Raw genomic sequence first — 14043 nt, forward strand, 5'->3', positions numbered from 1 at the left:
GAAGAGAGAGAGAGAAGAAGAAGAGAGAAGAAGTTAAGCACACTAATTATTATCAATATTTTTCATATTAGGGGTAACAAAAATACTAAATAGGAAATTGGGCATTAATTAACATTAAATAATTATAAAACTAGTTTATAAACATTGTTCTCGATTCAGCATTTCTAACCAACAATCAAAGCACCTTCAATTAAAAAATACCAAAAAAAAGTGTTAGATTAAGGAATAAAAATACTTGAATATTTCTTTTTAAAAACTAAAACTAAAATCATGTTATTGTTTTAATCTGAAACCTGTAGTGTGTTGGATTTATTTTGTTTAATTTTTGAAGCCCCTCCTCAAACTTCCGGTGTAACGGTTACCAAACGCTCCTCCAACATGGAGGCCTAGGGGGCTACCCCAGCAAGTCCTCCCAACCCGAAGGTGAAAAAGTTGGGGGTCCTGTTGAGTATGACGGTGGGTGTTGGCTGTTTGTTCCTGCTACAGACCCAGATGATTAAACCCAGGAAACCAAAGGACTTTTATTCATACGAGGTCAAAGACGCGAAGGGCAGGATTCAGTCTCTGGAGAAGTACCGAGGAAAAGTAAGTAACCATCTCCAACGCTGCTTTAATGCTTAGTAAATCTGTTCAGGATGTGTTCATACCATCCCGTATGAGTAGTGTGTGTTTAAATCTGAGCTTTAACAGCTTGTTCTGAGCTGTTTTTTCTCACATTAAAGGCGTCCCTGGTTGTAAACGTGGCGAGTCACAGCGAGCGGACGGAGGAGAACTACAGGTTCCTGCAGGACCTGCACCGGGAACTGGGCACGTCCCACTTCAACGTGCTGGCCTTCCCCTGCGGACAGTTCGGGGACACGGAGAGAGGGGACAGCCGGGACATCGAGGCTTTCGCTAAGGCCACTTACAGCATCACCTTCCCCTTCTTCAGCAAGATCAAAATAATGGGAACAGAAGCTGAGCCTGCCTTCAAATTCATCACAGGTTAGCACAGGGGTTTTCAACCTTGGGGTCTTGACCCCATGTGGGGTCGCCTGGAATGTCTAGTAAATAATTGATTCAAAACATATTTCTAAAAAAAGTCAGTTAATAAATTATGGTATTATTATCTATTAATCTATATATGTTTTTTAAATCTTTTAGTGCTACAAGATGACTATTGTTGTAATTAGCACTATATAAATAAAATTGAATTGAATAATTTTTCAATTATTTTTACAATTTTATTTTTTTTATTTATTTATTCAGTTTATTTCCGACAATAAAAATACAACACACACCTGAAAACAACTGTGTTCTATACTTTCACTTTCCCAAATATAAATTCGGAAATTGTAGACAATAATTTCGGGCATATCAAGAATAAGCCGAAATGACGAGATTAAAGTCGAAAAGACAAGGTTAAAGTCAAGATTTCAAAAATAAACTCAAAATGAATTGTGATAAAGCTGGAAGCTGACGAGGGGCTGATTCATATACTGTATATACTGTATGACACCAAACAGTAGATCGTGGCTGTCTACAAAATGCTGTGTATCGATTAATGCGTTAAACTATACTTCAAAGTTGGGTTTAGTAACAAAGAGATTCTTTGACTTTCATTTCATAAACACGGTTTTGTAATGTCTTTAAGGACAGACATTGAAAAGATATTGCCAAAAAACGTATTCTGTTCAAAAGGAACAAGTTCTGATGAACTGCGGCCGGGCCCGCAAAACGTCTTCGCGCCGAATAGCACGTACCACCTTCCCAAGAATTCAGTAGGACGTGGGCCCCCTGACCCCATACACTATTTCAAAAGGTGCCCCCGTGACACATACGGCATAATTGGTCCCATTTATATATTGGTATGTGCCAATGATTCAGTACCACTACCCGTTGTAATATTTGACTCGCAAATAAATGAGAAATTGACTGGGTTTTTTTTTCTTTTCAAAAATTGGGCTCTGAGCGTTGATGCGCACATATCCATGGATTATAGCTACCAAATTTCAGCCTGATCCATTCACGAATAAAAGAGGAGTAGCGATTTTAACTAGTGTACACAACAAGAAGAAGAAAACAAAGTGAGTGGCGTTTTAAGTCTGGTAGCCTGGCCTAAAAACCGGTAAAGTTTGGAAGAAGTGGCCACAACTGTACGGAAACAGATTAGAGCCAGTTTTGATTAACCACATTCACGATTTTTCATGCTCATTTGGCAGTTTAAACTAATTGTTCCGACTACTGGTAATTTTCCCAATATTGAAACTTTAAACCCTTTTTTACACTTTTTTCTGTCGGCCACTCTAATTTGCAACTTTTAACCAATTTCTGTGGTTTTTAAAATCCCATTTCACCACCTTTTCCACCATTTTTTGTCACTTTTAACCCCATTTATTTCTGATTAAAACAAGGATTTACATCTTTGAGATGACGATATACTGTGGCGCAAATAATAACAAACGGTCCTGGATAACAGTGGATATTATTCAGATAGATAAATAAATAAATGTGGTTATCACAGATTCATAGAACAATGGACCATCATTTTGCTGACTTTATGGACGGACCCCAAAAAACTCTCCCCTTTATTCCCCCTTATACAGTAAATGACCCTGTCTCCAAATGACTGTTCTTCAATGTTCATGTCTGTGTTCAAACACCTTCAGGTACAGTGGGGGTCTCTAGTCTCTGGAACCTTTATTTTTGGGGGTCACAGGCTGAAAAAGGTTGAGAACCACTGGTTTACTGCATTTGACTTTACTGGCTATTAAACTTCCTGAAATCACCAATTAAATAGGATGAACTGCTGTTATTAATTTTACGTTTTATATGCATCAGATGATTTACAAAATAGGGATGGTTACGCTGAAATCCTGCAAGGTTGCGACGTTTGCCACACTAGACTCTCAGCCACCTGTTTAACGTGAAAAAATACCATGGAAATACATATATATATACTGTATATTTGACTTTTAGCCTGCCTCTTACTTTCCTTTTGTTCATAAAGCAAATAAATAAACAAAGGTTTTGTAGAAGTAAACAACAGTCTGCTGATTTTCTGTTTTTAGATTCTGTACAGAAACTCCCAAAGTGGAACTTCTGGAAGTTTCTGGTGAACCCTGAAGGAAAAGTGGTTCGATTCTGGCGAACGAACGAGTCCATGGAGAATGTCCGACAGGAAGTCACTGCCCTGGTGCGAGAAATCATCATAAAGAAGAGGATGGAGCTTTGATGGCGTTGTGTCGATAGATTACAGAATAAACTCTGTAAATCAGCAGTGACTGAACTATTGGGACGCCCTAAAGGAGAACCATGTATGTGTGTGTGTGTGTGTGTGTTGGGACCATCCTGTGGATATGAACCTGTTCTTTGTAACATCTTTTTTTTATGTTTACTGTACATTCCTTTTTAATTAAATGAAGCAAACAATATCAGACCTTTGTGACTGCTCATTAACACATGATGGATTGTAGAGTTATTTAGACAAGACTAATGTTTGATAGCTCTGTTGTTGAGTTATTCATTTTTATTGTCTTCCATCCATTTTCTACTTTCGTATCCTCTTCAGATGCTTGAATCTATTTCCAGCAAAGGGTAAAAAGCAAAGAAACATTTATTTCTGTTTCGAGACTCCTCATTAAGCTTTTGGAACATTGATTATCTTCATATACTGTACCTCTTAAGAGGTCACTCGGATATCATTTGGCATGTATTTTAAGAAATCTCCGGTAATATTTTTGTTTCTACAGGTTCACATCCTAGTTTATTCATGGTGTTATATATTTTACTTAGAAAAGATTAAATGGGTCAATGACACGATATCTAAGTATTCTGTCCAATTGCATTTCTTTCAGTTAAAAAAAGGTTTAAAAAATATAAAAAGATACAAAATATGTAGTAACTTAGTATATATGCACTCAACTTTGATTTTTTTTTTTTATGTTTACTTAATTACCTTTTGTAATATATTCCTTTTAATCAAAGTGTCAAAAATATCATGTGGTGCGACTGTCTGCCATGACTGCTGTTTTGGAAAAAAATCTTAAAATTATTAAATCTATAAAAAATAATTTTCTGCCCTATTTTAGTTGTATTATAGTCCTCTATAAGATTTTAAATTTGTATTTCTATCATAATATTCATTGCCCGATGATGCCCTTTTTATGAATACCATGCATGGAAATCCTTATACTTTAAGTTTAAATGCATAAAACGATACGAAACATGTAACTTAATATACAGTATGTGCTCCCCTTGATTTTTGTATTTTTTTAAAAAATGTTGATACTAAAATACTTTTTTAATATATTCAAAAGTTATTCAAAGTGTCAAAATATCATGTGGTTGTCACGGTCTGGCCATGACTGCTGTTTGGAAAAAATCTTTAAAGGATTCTAAATGTATTCCAATTTATTTTCTACCCTGTTTTAGTTGTATTTTAGTCTGTATAAGATTTCAAAGTATTTCTATTTTTTATTTTCCATGATAATATTCATGCAAACCTTGCATATGATGCTCATTTTATGGAATATCATGCGTCATTAACCCATATAACAACCTCAGCACAAAAATATAACTGCATGAATATCAAGAGAAATAAGTAGCATATGTTTGTGTGCAATAAGTGAACAGTCAGAGGGCAGCAGCAGGTAAGCTGGTACATGAAGAGCCAATCAGCTAACAAGACACTGCCTCCCAGCCATTCAGTAGAAACCAGTTCGAAACCATCCCTGTATTGATATTTACTCTATGAATTAGCTTGATTTGTGTATTAACCTATTGGTTATACTTGAATATTGATCATGTACCCGTGCATGAGTGGATGCGGTAAAGTGTAACTGTTAAGGTAGCAGAGAAGTGTGAGCTGGCACAAACAGCACGTCAGCTAACATTACACTGCCTCCTGACCAGTTACAGATAATATTATTAAGCACAAGCTGCGAAGCAGAGATTCACATGAGCATATGAGGATGTCTCCTCTTACCTGAACATGACGGTTGTCTTCTCTTTCCAAGAAAATCTGTCTGCATCTTCCTGACTGTGTGGGATAAAAACAGCTCATCATAATGATCAATGACAGAAGTGCCATTTCTGCAACTCAATTTTATATTATAACAGTATTGTAGGGGACCATTCTTATTGCTTTTTTAAGCCATTCCCCGATGGTCCATTGATCCTTCTAATCCTCAAAATCTGATTTTTTCACGTGATGAAGGTAAAATGATACAGATAAAATGTTTAACTTTAATGAGGTCTGTATACCGGGATTTTGTCCAAATAAATTACTAAAGCATAATTTAACATATCTATTTAGAATTTCATTTAATTAGAGGTGGGAGAAATAATCTATGCATCATCATTCAGACATTATTCAATGCATATACATTTCCAATATTTATTCATTTAAATGCTGTTACACTAAAGGATATTATCATGCATTAATTGATGTTTTAAAAGCACTAGAAATGTTGCTGTTTATTTAGTTTATTATATATAATGAATTGAATATGATATCATTTAGAACAGTTCTTTTTGTTCCTTGTCAAAGGTAAAAGGTAAATGTGTCACATGTCTAAATGGAATTGCTTTGTTAATAGCAATTCATCAAACAAAAGAAATGCTGTGAAAAAAGTGCATCGAGATGCGTCGATTCATAATTAAATCGCAGTCCTGATAATCGTATTTTCGAATCGTGAGATCCTGTATTTGACACGTAATTCTGTCTTTTTGTCTATTTTTGTTTTGTTTTTATGGTTTTCTGCTCATTCTCTCTGGATCTGAAAAGTTACATTCCTGTTTTTTTATTGAAAAATTGAAAGAAAAGAAAGAGAAAAGGGGGAAAATATAGCCAATAACTGCCCGGGGATGTTATTGTATTTTTTCTTCTGTGTATGTTTATATATAGAAAAATATTATTTGACATCAGTGTGGAAAGGAAAAATTATCTATTTCTTGCAATAGGTTTATTCTTAGTGCAGGAGATGATCTGTATATATAGTTATTGTCTGTAATGCATTTCTGCATCTACCCAAAAAAAAAAGAAAGATTATATATATCCTTGGAAACAAAGAGGAATTTTGTTTAGTGTAAAGAAGGTTCCATGGCAGCAGCAGATCATAAACATTACCCTAAACTATCTGGGTAAATATTGCCTAATTTCAGAGGTGTTAAGAGTACTGATATATCCTACTCAAGTAGAAGTACTGTTACTTGAATAAAATTGTATTCAAGTACAAGTACAAGTAAGTCATACATAAAATACACAAGTACAAGTAGAAAGTAGCTCAACTAAATAGTATTCAAAGTAAAAGTTACTAGTTACTTTCACCACATATACGTTTATTTTTGGTAATAAATCTTGCCATGGTTCCCTTGCATACAGTAAACATATCATGTATAAAATTAAAAAGGAAGAGACCAAATCTTGCACAATTGGAACTAAATATATTTTCCCAAAAGGCACCTGTATAAATAAAAGGTTTGTCAAAAAGGTACAATGGTTTTTTTAAATAAAAGTCAAATCTATAAAATAAATAAATAAAAAAAACCTCAGGCTTTCAGTATAGTTCATTTATCAACCTTAAAACAGTGCCAACAAGAACATATGGATTATGTTCAATGTGCCTTCATAAACTGCTGACCTGTCAGTACAGTAGTACTGTGGTTTAAGGTACCAATTTATTTATTTTTTTTTTTATTTTTTTTTTATTTATAATATACTCAGTAACGGTTGGATGTACAAATGTAATACTTTACTTCTTTTAAAACGTACTTAAGCACATGTAAAATGAGTTGTTTAATAAGCACTCAGACAAGCACAAATACCCATAAAATCTACTCAGTTACAGTAACTTGAGTACTTCTCTGCCTATTTTAAAAAGTAATAATATCAATGTTGGGATACTGACCTGTTAGTTAGTGTGTCCTATGGGGAGGTTGCACATCTCTCCATGTCTGCTGCACCTGTCCTCTCCCCTAAATAGTGTCCCCTGGGCGGCCAGCAGAGCGGGAAGCCCCGTCCCCTGCGTCTCCATTGGATCCTGTGTTTGTTTAAGGAGGCTTTAGACCATGAGTGCTTCTGTCTGCGTCCCAGTTTCTACTGGAAACACATGCACAAAGTGTGAGAGGCGCTAAAGAGTGAAAGATGGAGGCGGCAGATCCAACATCGACTCACCTCTGAACAGTCAGTTGTTCACCATGTCAGTTTGTCCAGCTGTATACAGACAGTCTGTGGTCTGAACGCTCCTTTTACAGTCAGAAGATGATTGTCAGTTGATTTTCCCACCAAGCGATTATGAGCAAAGTTTTGTTGACAGGAGCATTTATTTAATAGTTGCGCAAAAAGTAAATGTATGCTGTAATGTATGGCGATAGATTTTATTGTTCAATTAAAAACAAAAAAACAAAAAAAAACACTTCAATCAAAAAAAAAAAAAAAAACTTTTAGCCAAATTTTTTTATACTTCAATCAAAAATAAATGTTTCCAATCATAAAAAAAAAAAAAAAAAAAAAAAAAAAAAAAAAAGGGTTCAATGCAATTATTTGGGATCAAATGATTGAATAATAAAGCGTAAGAACACAAATCTATCTCCATAGTATGGGGAATTCATGAAAGCGTAAGAAAAACATCAGAAAGCCTATTGTAATATTATTTTTGCATCACAAGGCTATGATACTATTATTCTATTATTATTATTATTATTATTATTATTATTATTATTATTATATTATTATTAGTTATATATTATTAATTATTATTATTCTGTTGTTATTCTTATTCTTATTCTTATTCTTATTCTTATTCTTATTATAAAATATCTCCACAATAAATATTTTAAAAAAGACACTCCCTCGCTGCAGCTGACAGGACCTTCGGAGTGTATTTTTTTTCTTCTTCTTTTTTTATTTAATTTCAATGACCTTTGGTGTGTAACAAATTATGACCTCGTCCTTCATCCTTATGACGTCACTGAGCACCGGGTCGTAGTGGCGCTAAACGGGCGGAGCGGCGGGAGCTGCACCTGCCACCTCCATCTGTGTCCACGCCCTTAACTGTGGGACATGTGCTTCATCACCACCACCACCACCACCATCATCATCATCATCATCATCACCATCAGCATGAGCTAAGCGGGGTGTGCAGACCTCACAGTCCTGCTGATGCTTTATTAATAACATGAGGCTTTTCAAACAGGCCCGAGGCCTAATCCAGGTTGTAAGAAAGAAAGAAAAAATCACAGAAAGTGTGAAGTCATTCATTGTAATCTTGTCTTTTAAAGCCCATGTGTTATCGAATGACTCTCTATTCATCGGCCTCTATAATAAACGACTCTGATTATTGTATCTTTCATTTTAGACATTTAAAAAATAACAATAAATAATAACAAAGCTATAAAAATAAAATGAAATCCAAAGAATTAAATACATCCACATTAATCTTTTTTAAGTTTGTAAAATTAACTGTAAAATTAGCCCGAGCATATAGTCTGACAAACATTTCAAATGTTCTCTACAAACCACAAGCTACAGTGGAAAAAATATAAAAACACAAACCACCGCTTTTTTTTATTTTATTTTGACAAACACCTCATTTCCAGTTCCTGCTCCCCAGAGATTCCCGCTGCTCTCCGTCTGGTTCGCATCTACCTCCAGGTTTGCCTTTGGTCTCCATAGAAACTCATTGTCTTTTATTTTTTTCTTTCCCCCTCGTTCTGTCAGGTTGGCGGTAATTTCACCTTTAATAAAACCAGCTCAAACAAAGCTCGGGTTGTTGCTGCTTGTCCCTAAAAGTTACTAATATTGACCTTTATCTGAATCACAGGTTACTTTATCTGCTAAAAAATAAAAAAAACACCAAAGGACAAGTAAAAATATGAAGGCACACCAATTCTGTGAAATAGAATTTACAACACGTGTTATCACTCTTATTATATAACTGTAAATGTGCAGAATTATTTTCTAATGCCAAAGAAAACTATATTACTCGTGAAATATTTAATAACAAAATATTTCAAAAAAATGTTTTAGGTATAGAGTTTGCCTTTGTATTATGAAATTAGTTCATACAAAGTAGTATTTTTGTGTAATTGTATACTGTATGTGTTGTATAATTGTATAAATAAATGTATGGTTGTCACTAAACAGCGCAGTAGCTATTGTATTTCATATACTAAATAGGCTAATCAAAACATTAACATATGAGCTGTCAAAAGACAACCTTCAAAATATGCTATTAATTAAATTAACATTTCCACATCATGGTGTATGTAGAATTATTTTATTAATATTATGATATTATTATATCATTTTTGTGTTGTCTGACATCTTCACTTATAACATTACCTCCACAAGGAGGTACTATTTTACTATTTGTTTGTTTGTTTGTCTGTCAAGCAGGATTAGGTCAAAAGTACAGGTTTTGACCCAAATTTGAACCAAATATAGATGTTACGTCATGAAAGATTCCATTGAATTTTGGAGGGGATCCGGATCAATATAATGATTCTGGCTCCAGTTAGAAAAATTTAAAAATCCCCATCTCTCATTTATTTATTAAAAATAATTAAATCCATATCTTGATTTGTAGTTGACTGCTGTCTGGTTGTTTGCCGAGTATCATCCGGATTGGTTTCTGATTGTGCATTTAATCAAGATTTATTTCTTATTTTATATTGGTGCCCATACATTTGGACCTTTATGGTTATTAATGGGGATAGACGTTTTTTTTCCTCACTATAGTGTCAATGATCATGGTGCCATGATCAGAATTATGATCCAGATAACTGAATATCTGGAAAAGAGGACATTTGGGCCCTTGATCGGGGTTTGCTTTCTCTGAATTTGCTTGTTTTATACAAGTTTATATCTTTTTTTCCCTAATCAAGCTTTTATTGTCGCTGATTTTGAGGATATTTACATTTTTAATCTTGTTTAATTATTGAATTGTTGTTTTGAACAGGGTTAACCTCAATTTTGCAATCCTGACAAATGGGGAAAAAAAAAACATTTAAATTTCCAAAAAGGATGCAAACAAGGATGTTAGCTGCAGTTTTTCCGCAGACCACATAGTCATTCAGAAGGAGACAAAAGGAAAGGAAGTCATGCTTCTCAATACGGGTCAGGGGGTTACATTTGTTTCACTGCTCAAACAAAGAAAGTTCACACTGGAATTAGTTTTTGTTACCCTTTAGTTCAAACAAGCACATTTAGGTTCAAAAACAACACCTCCAAATTAGCGGTAATCCACAATTCATGTTGTTGTAAAATATCTTTATTTTCATTTCTTATAAAATGCATTCATTTCATGACAATAATGCGACCTCTTAAAGTCTGTAAACAGAAACAAAATGTAAACAACTCGGGCAGTATTATTTCCTCCCACGCTACCTGAGGATTCTGTAATAATTTACCGCTATCCACACAGATTATTGGTTAAGCATTAACAGTCACTGCCCACCCACTATAGTCCTTCCAGACTTGAACATGGCACCTTATCATTCATTAGAACCAACAAATCACTTAAAATTCATAATTTATAATCACTGATTGGAGACGTGGTTGGGAACCCAGCGAAAGCGATATCCTCCTTCTTGAGTCCTTGAGGTAAAGGCATGTCCATGAGGAAACACCTGAGTCCTGATGGTGCAGTGCTCTTTAATGGGGGTTATAAAGGATGAGACGCTCTCCCCGGTCTCAGACCTGAATTCAGACTTCTGCAGACCATGGAAGGAGCCGTGCATCTTTATAGTTTCTGCTTGTTGTTGTTGTGTTCCAGCAGTGCGGCTCTGCAGGACTGCATTACAGCGTGTGCTTATGTCCCTCAGTATGTCCTCTACTGATTCAGAGCCCTCTGTTTCATATCCTTCATCCAGTCGTTGCCGCTTACAGGAGCTTAGTGATGTTTTCACTGTACTGTGCAACTCAGATACTCTTAGGTTTGGCTCTTTGTCCGTCATCAGTTTCTGTGAGACATAAACAGAGAGAAATAGAAATTATCACTTGAAAAGAAATGGTTTAAAGCCACAGGTGACAATTTATTTTATTAGATAATGACATAGTGTAGGCTTCATAGATCAATACACAAAAGATCATTTTTAAAAGGTTGAAATTGACGCTTGAAAGTTTGGTTTTGGTCTCCACTTCAAACACTCTTATTGACATTGTCAGAAAAGTTTTGCGCATTGCATTGTGGGATGTGGAGTCCTGTAAACGGATGCATAGAAGTAGCTTTACTTCATTCTTACAGTGATTTATTGTGTTTCTTCACCAGACAAGTAACACAGTGATTTGCGTGACATTCATTTTCGGCTTTTTTTTACACAGACCAGATCGGTCTGTGTAAAAAAAAGCATCCGCCAGTGCTTTTCAGTATCTTTTTGTGAAAATCCCAAAAATGTGTTTGGATGTCACTTTGGCAGAGTTTGTGGGGGCAGACACAAGAAATCACAAAGATGCGTTCACACCAACTAGATTACATTCAAAATCAATGTAAATGATGCGACGTCAAGCAACGCGACTCGTGAGATTCCAGTGACTCAATAACGCAATCTGAGTCACTGGAAGTCGCTCAAATTTTGAACTTTTCAAGGAACTTTGAGTGACGTTGTGTCGTGACATCCAGTCGGCAATGAGTTTCTCCCCCTGGCCGTCACGTCACTTGGGTACATGAAGCGAGCAAAAAGCGCGACTATGTTCGGCAACTCATGGGCGATTTAAGCAACTACCGTCACTGAAGTCACGTTTGGTGTGAACGCACCTTCAGAATGAAGTAAAAACACTTCCATGGGACTCCACATCCCACAATGCAATGCACGAAGCTTTCCCAACAAAGTCAATAAACCGAGATCAAAACAAACTTTTGAGCGGAAAATGCAATTATGTGTTTAAATGTAACTCAGAAATTATGTTTGTTTTTGTAATTGTGGCATCCATCCTGTACTTACTTCAAGCACTGAGGCCAAGTGTTTTGCCTGACTAGCAAGTTGTCTAAGGTGATGGTTTTTCTCTTCCAGAGAGTTGATTTCTTCCTGTTGTCTGTGCAACGTGTTATGGATCTGCAGAGTTAAAAATGTACAAAAACAAACCTTTTCATTCTTTTCTACACCAGTTTAACTTTGGCAGCATCAAACCAGGTGGGAGACAGACAGGGTTCAATCTCTGTCATCTATTCAAAGTGTTAGTAAAAACATGTATCATTACAATCTGCATTTTAGATTTAAATTCTAACACTTTTGAAAATACACAAGTTGGTTTGACATCTTGTGGTAGTCTACATCAGGTAACCACTGAGGTATCAATACATGTGATCATAATCCTGAGACTCTACCTGGTTGTTGACATCTATTGAATGACCCAAGGCCCATCTTTGACAGTCCGCCAGCTCAGCCCAGGCAGCTTCATTTTGGGCTGGTGGGTTGCTTGTTTCCGTAGAGGAGTCCACCATGCTGATGTCCTCTGGAAAAATGTCCCGGTTTGGGGTGAGAGGAGGAATGACACATCCCTGAAAAGGGACCAGCTCGATCGGAGACAGCCTGCTCTCCATTGTGGAGGAGAAATCTGACAGAGGAGAAGATTTCAGCTTCGTCAGGACTGTGATGCCAATATACATGGTGACATTGGAGATGTTGTGTCACAGCATGTCTCCTACTCACCTGATATGAAATCAAAACCATAATTTCCAAAGTCTGCTTCCTCTCCATTGGATCCATTCTGTGGGAATAAAGAGAATTAGCACAAGAAGAAGTGATACAAGTTGATCATCAGCTGATGGAAATGAATAAATCTAACCACCTGAGGAGCCAAGCAGGACCAAAAATGGCAGTAAGCCTGCGTCATTTCACTATCAAAACCCTGCTGTGCGTAAAGAGCGCGCGGTGATGTGCATGTGCCAAAACCGGAGAAAACCTGTGAGGTCTGACCAATTAGCGGTCTTTGTGACATAAGGGAACTACTACACACCGCTATTTGTGGAGGAATCCGGCAGCGTGTCAAACATTAACAGAGTGATGCAAACATGCTGATCAGCACACGTGCTACCAAAAAGCCCTACCTGAGAGTCGAGGTCGTCCCGTCCAGCCTCTGATTCCCTCTCCTCCAGATCATCCCATGCAATTGTTGAAAATGCTGCACAGAAACGCGTTAGATTGCATGCATTGGTATGAATTATAAGTTTTGACTCACCTTGTTCTGTAATAGAAGGGAGTTCAACGTACACGGTTACAGGGCTGCTGCTCCTCGGCACCAACGCTTTATCCTGCAGAATCAGATGGAGCCTTTAGTTTAACACATTGACATTTATTGTCCAAAACTGTAGGGAAAGGTTGCCCTTACTTTATTGTAGAACACAGTTTTCATTGCTCCACTTCCCATTTGGTTAGTAAGTAATTTAATATCTCTCTGCATCACTTCTTCAGCTCGGTGTGCAAAGCAGGAAAAGAAAAGTGGCAGGGCTTTGATATACTGGACATTCTCCCGGTCTGAGTCTCTCCATGCCGCGGTTTTTAACATCTAACCCAATCAAATGCATTTGTTGGGTCTCCAGGGAGGAACGGCGTCCTGTGGGATTAACCTCGTGCAGTTTAACGGTTTTTCTGGTGTGAAGTGGCTGAAGTGGGGCCGCGCGTAACGGCGCATTTACAGCGGGTGCGCTTGATCTTCCACACGCCCTCCCCGCACCTGCTGCAGTGCGAATTTTATCCTTGTATCATTACCCTTTACACTACAAGACTAAACTGTCCAAAATATGACTGGAGTTTTTTTACGGTAACATTCTTTTTTTTTTTTTTTTTTTTGTAATTTTATGGTGATATGTCCTCCTAAATCAATCATGATCACATTTATTTAACGCAAGTGGGGAAAAGGCTTATTACAGCAGACAGCTCAGTAAACAAAGTGGGGAGAAGTGGGGCCGCGCGTAAAAGCGCATTTACAGCGGGTGCGCTTTATCCATCCATGCGCCCTCCCTGCACCTGCTGCAGTGCCAAATATTCCTGTATCACTATCCTTTAAACTAAAAGATACTCTAAAAGACTAAACTGTCCAAAATACGAATGGAGTTTTTT

The 14043-nt window shown here is 36.6% G+C and overlaps 2 protein-coding genes across 2 annotated transcripts; one reads left to right on the forward strand and one right to left on the reverse strand.

Annotated features, from left to right (window-relative positions):
- The first annotated feature begins 339 nt into the window (after positions 1-339).
- Positions 340-3411, forward strand: gpx8 (glutathione peroxidase 8 (putative)). The gene is made up of 3 exons (XM_028458603.1): positions 340-585; positions 723-984; positions 3051-3411. The coding sequence occupies exons 1-3, from the start codon at positions 451-453 to the stop codon at positions 3212-3214; spliced, it is 561 nt and encodes a 186-aa protein (XP_028314404.1). The 5' UTR covers positions 340-450; the 3' UTR covers positions 3215-3411.
- A 7110-nt stretch (positions 3412-10521) lies between these two features.
- mcidas (multiciliate differentiation and DNA synthesis associated cell cycle protein) lies at positions 10522-13441 on the reverse strand. Its single transcript, XM_028456906.1, has 8 exons — positions 13313-13441; positions 13163-13235; positions 13032-13105; positions 12770-12772; positions 12634-12691; positions 12309-12538; positions 11926-12036; positions 10522-10944 (listed from the first exon to the last, which is right to left on the reverse strand). Exons 1-8 carry the CDS (start codon positions 13382-13384, stop codon positions 10522-10524), a joined length of 1044 nt encoding a protein of 347 aa, XP_028312707.1. The 5' UTR covers positions 13385-13441.
- Positions 13442-14043: the final 602 nt, after the last annotated feature.

The sequence above is a fragment of the Gouania willdenowi genome, chromosome 9 (assembly GCF_900634775.1).
Source record: "Gouania willdenowi chromosome 9, fGouWil2.1, whole genome shotgun sequence".
Lineage (NCBI taxonomy): Eukaryota > Metazoa > Chordata > Actinopteri > Blenniiformes > Gobiesocidae > Gouania > Gouania willdenowi.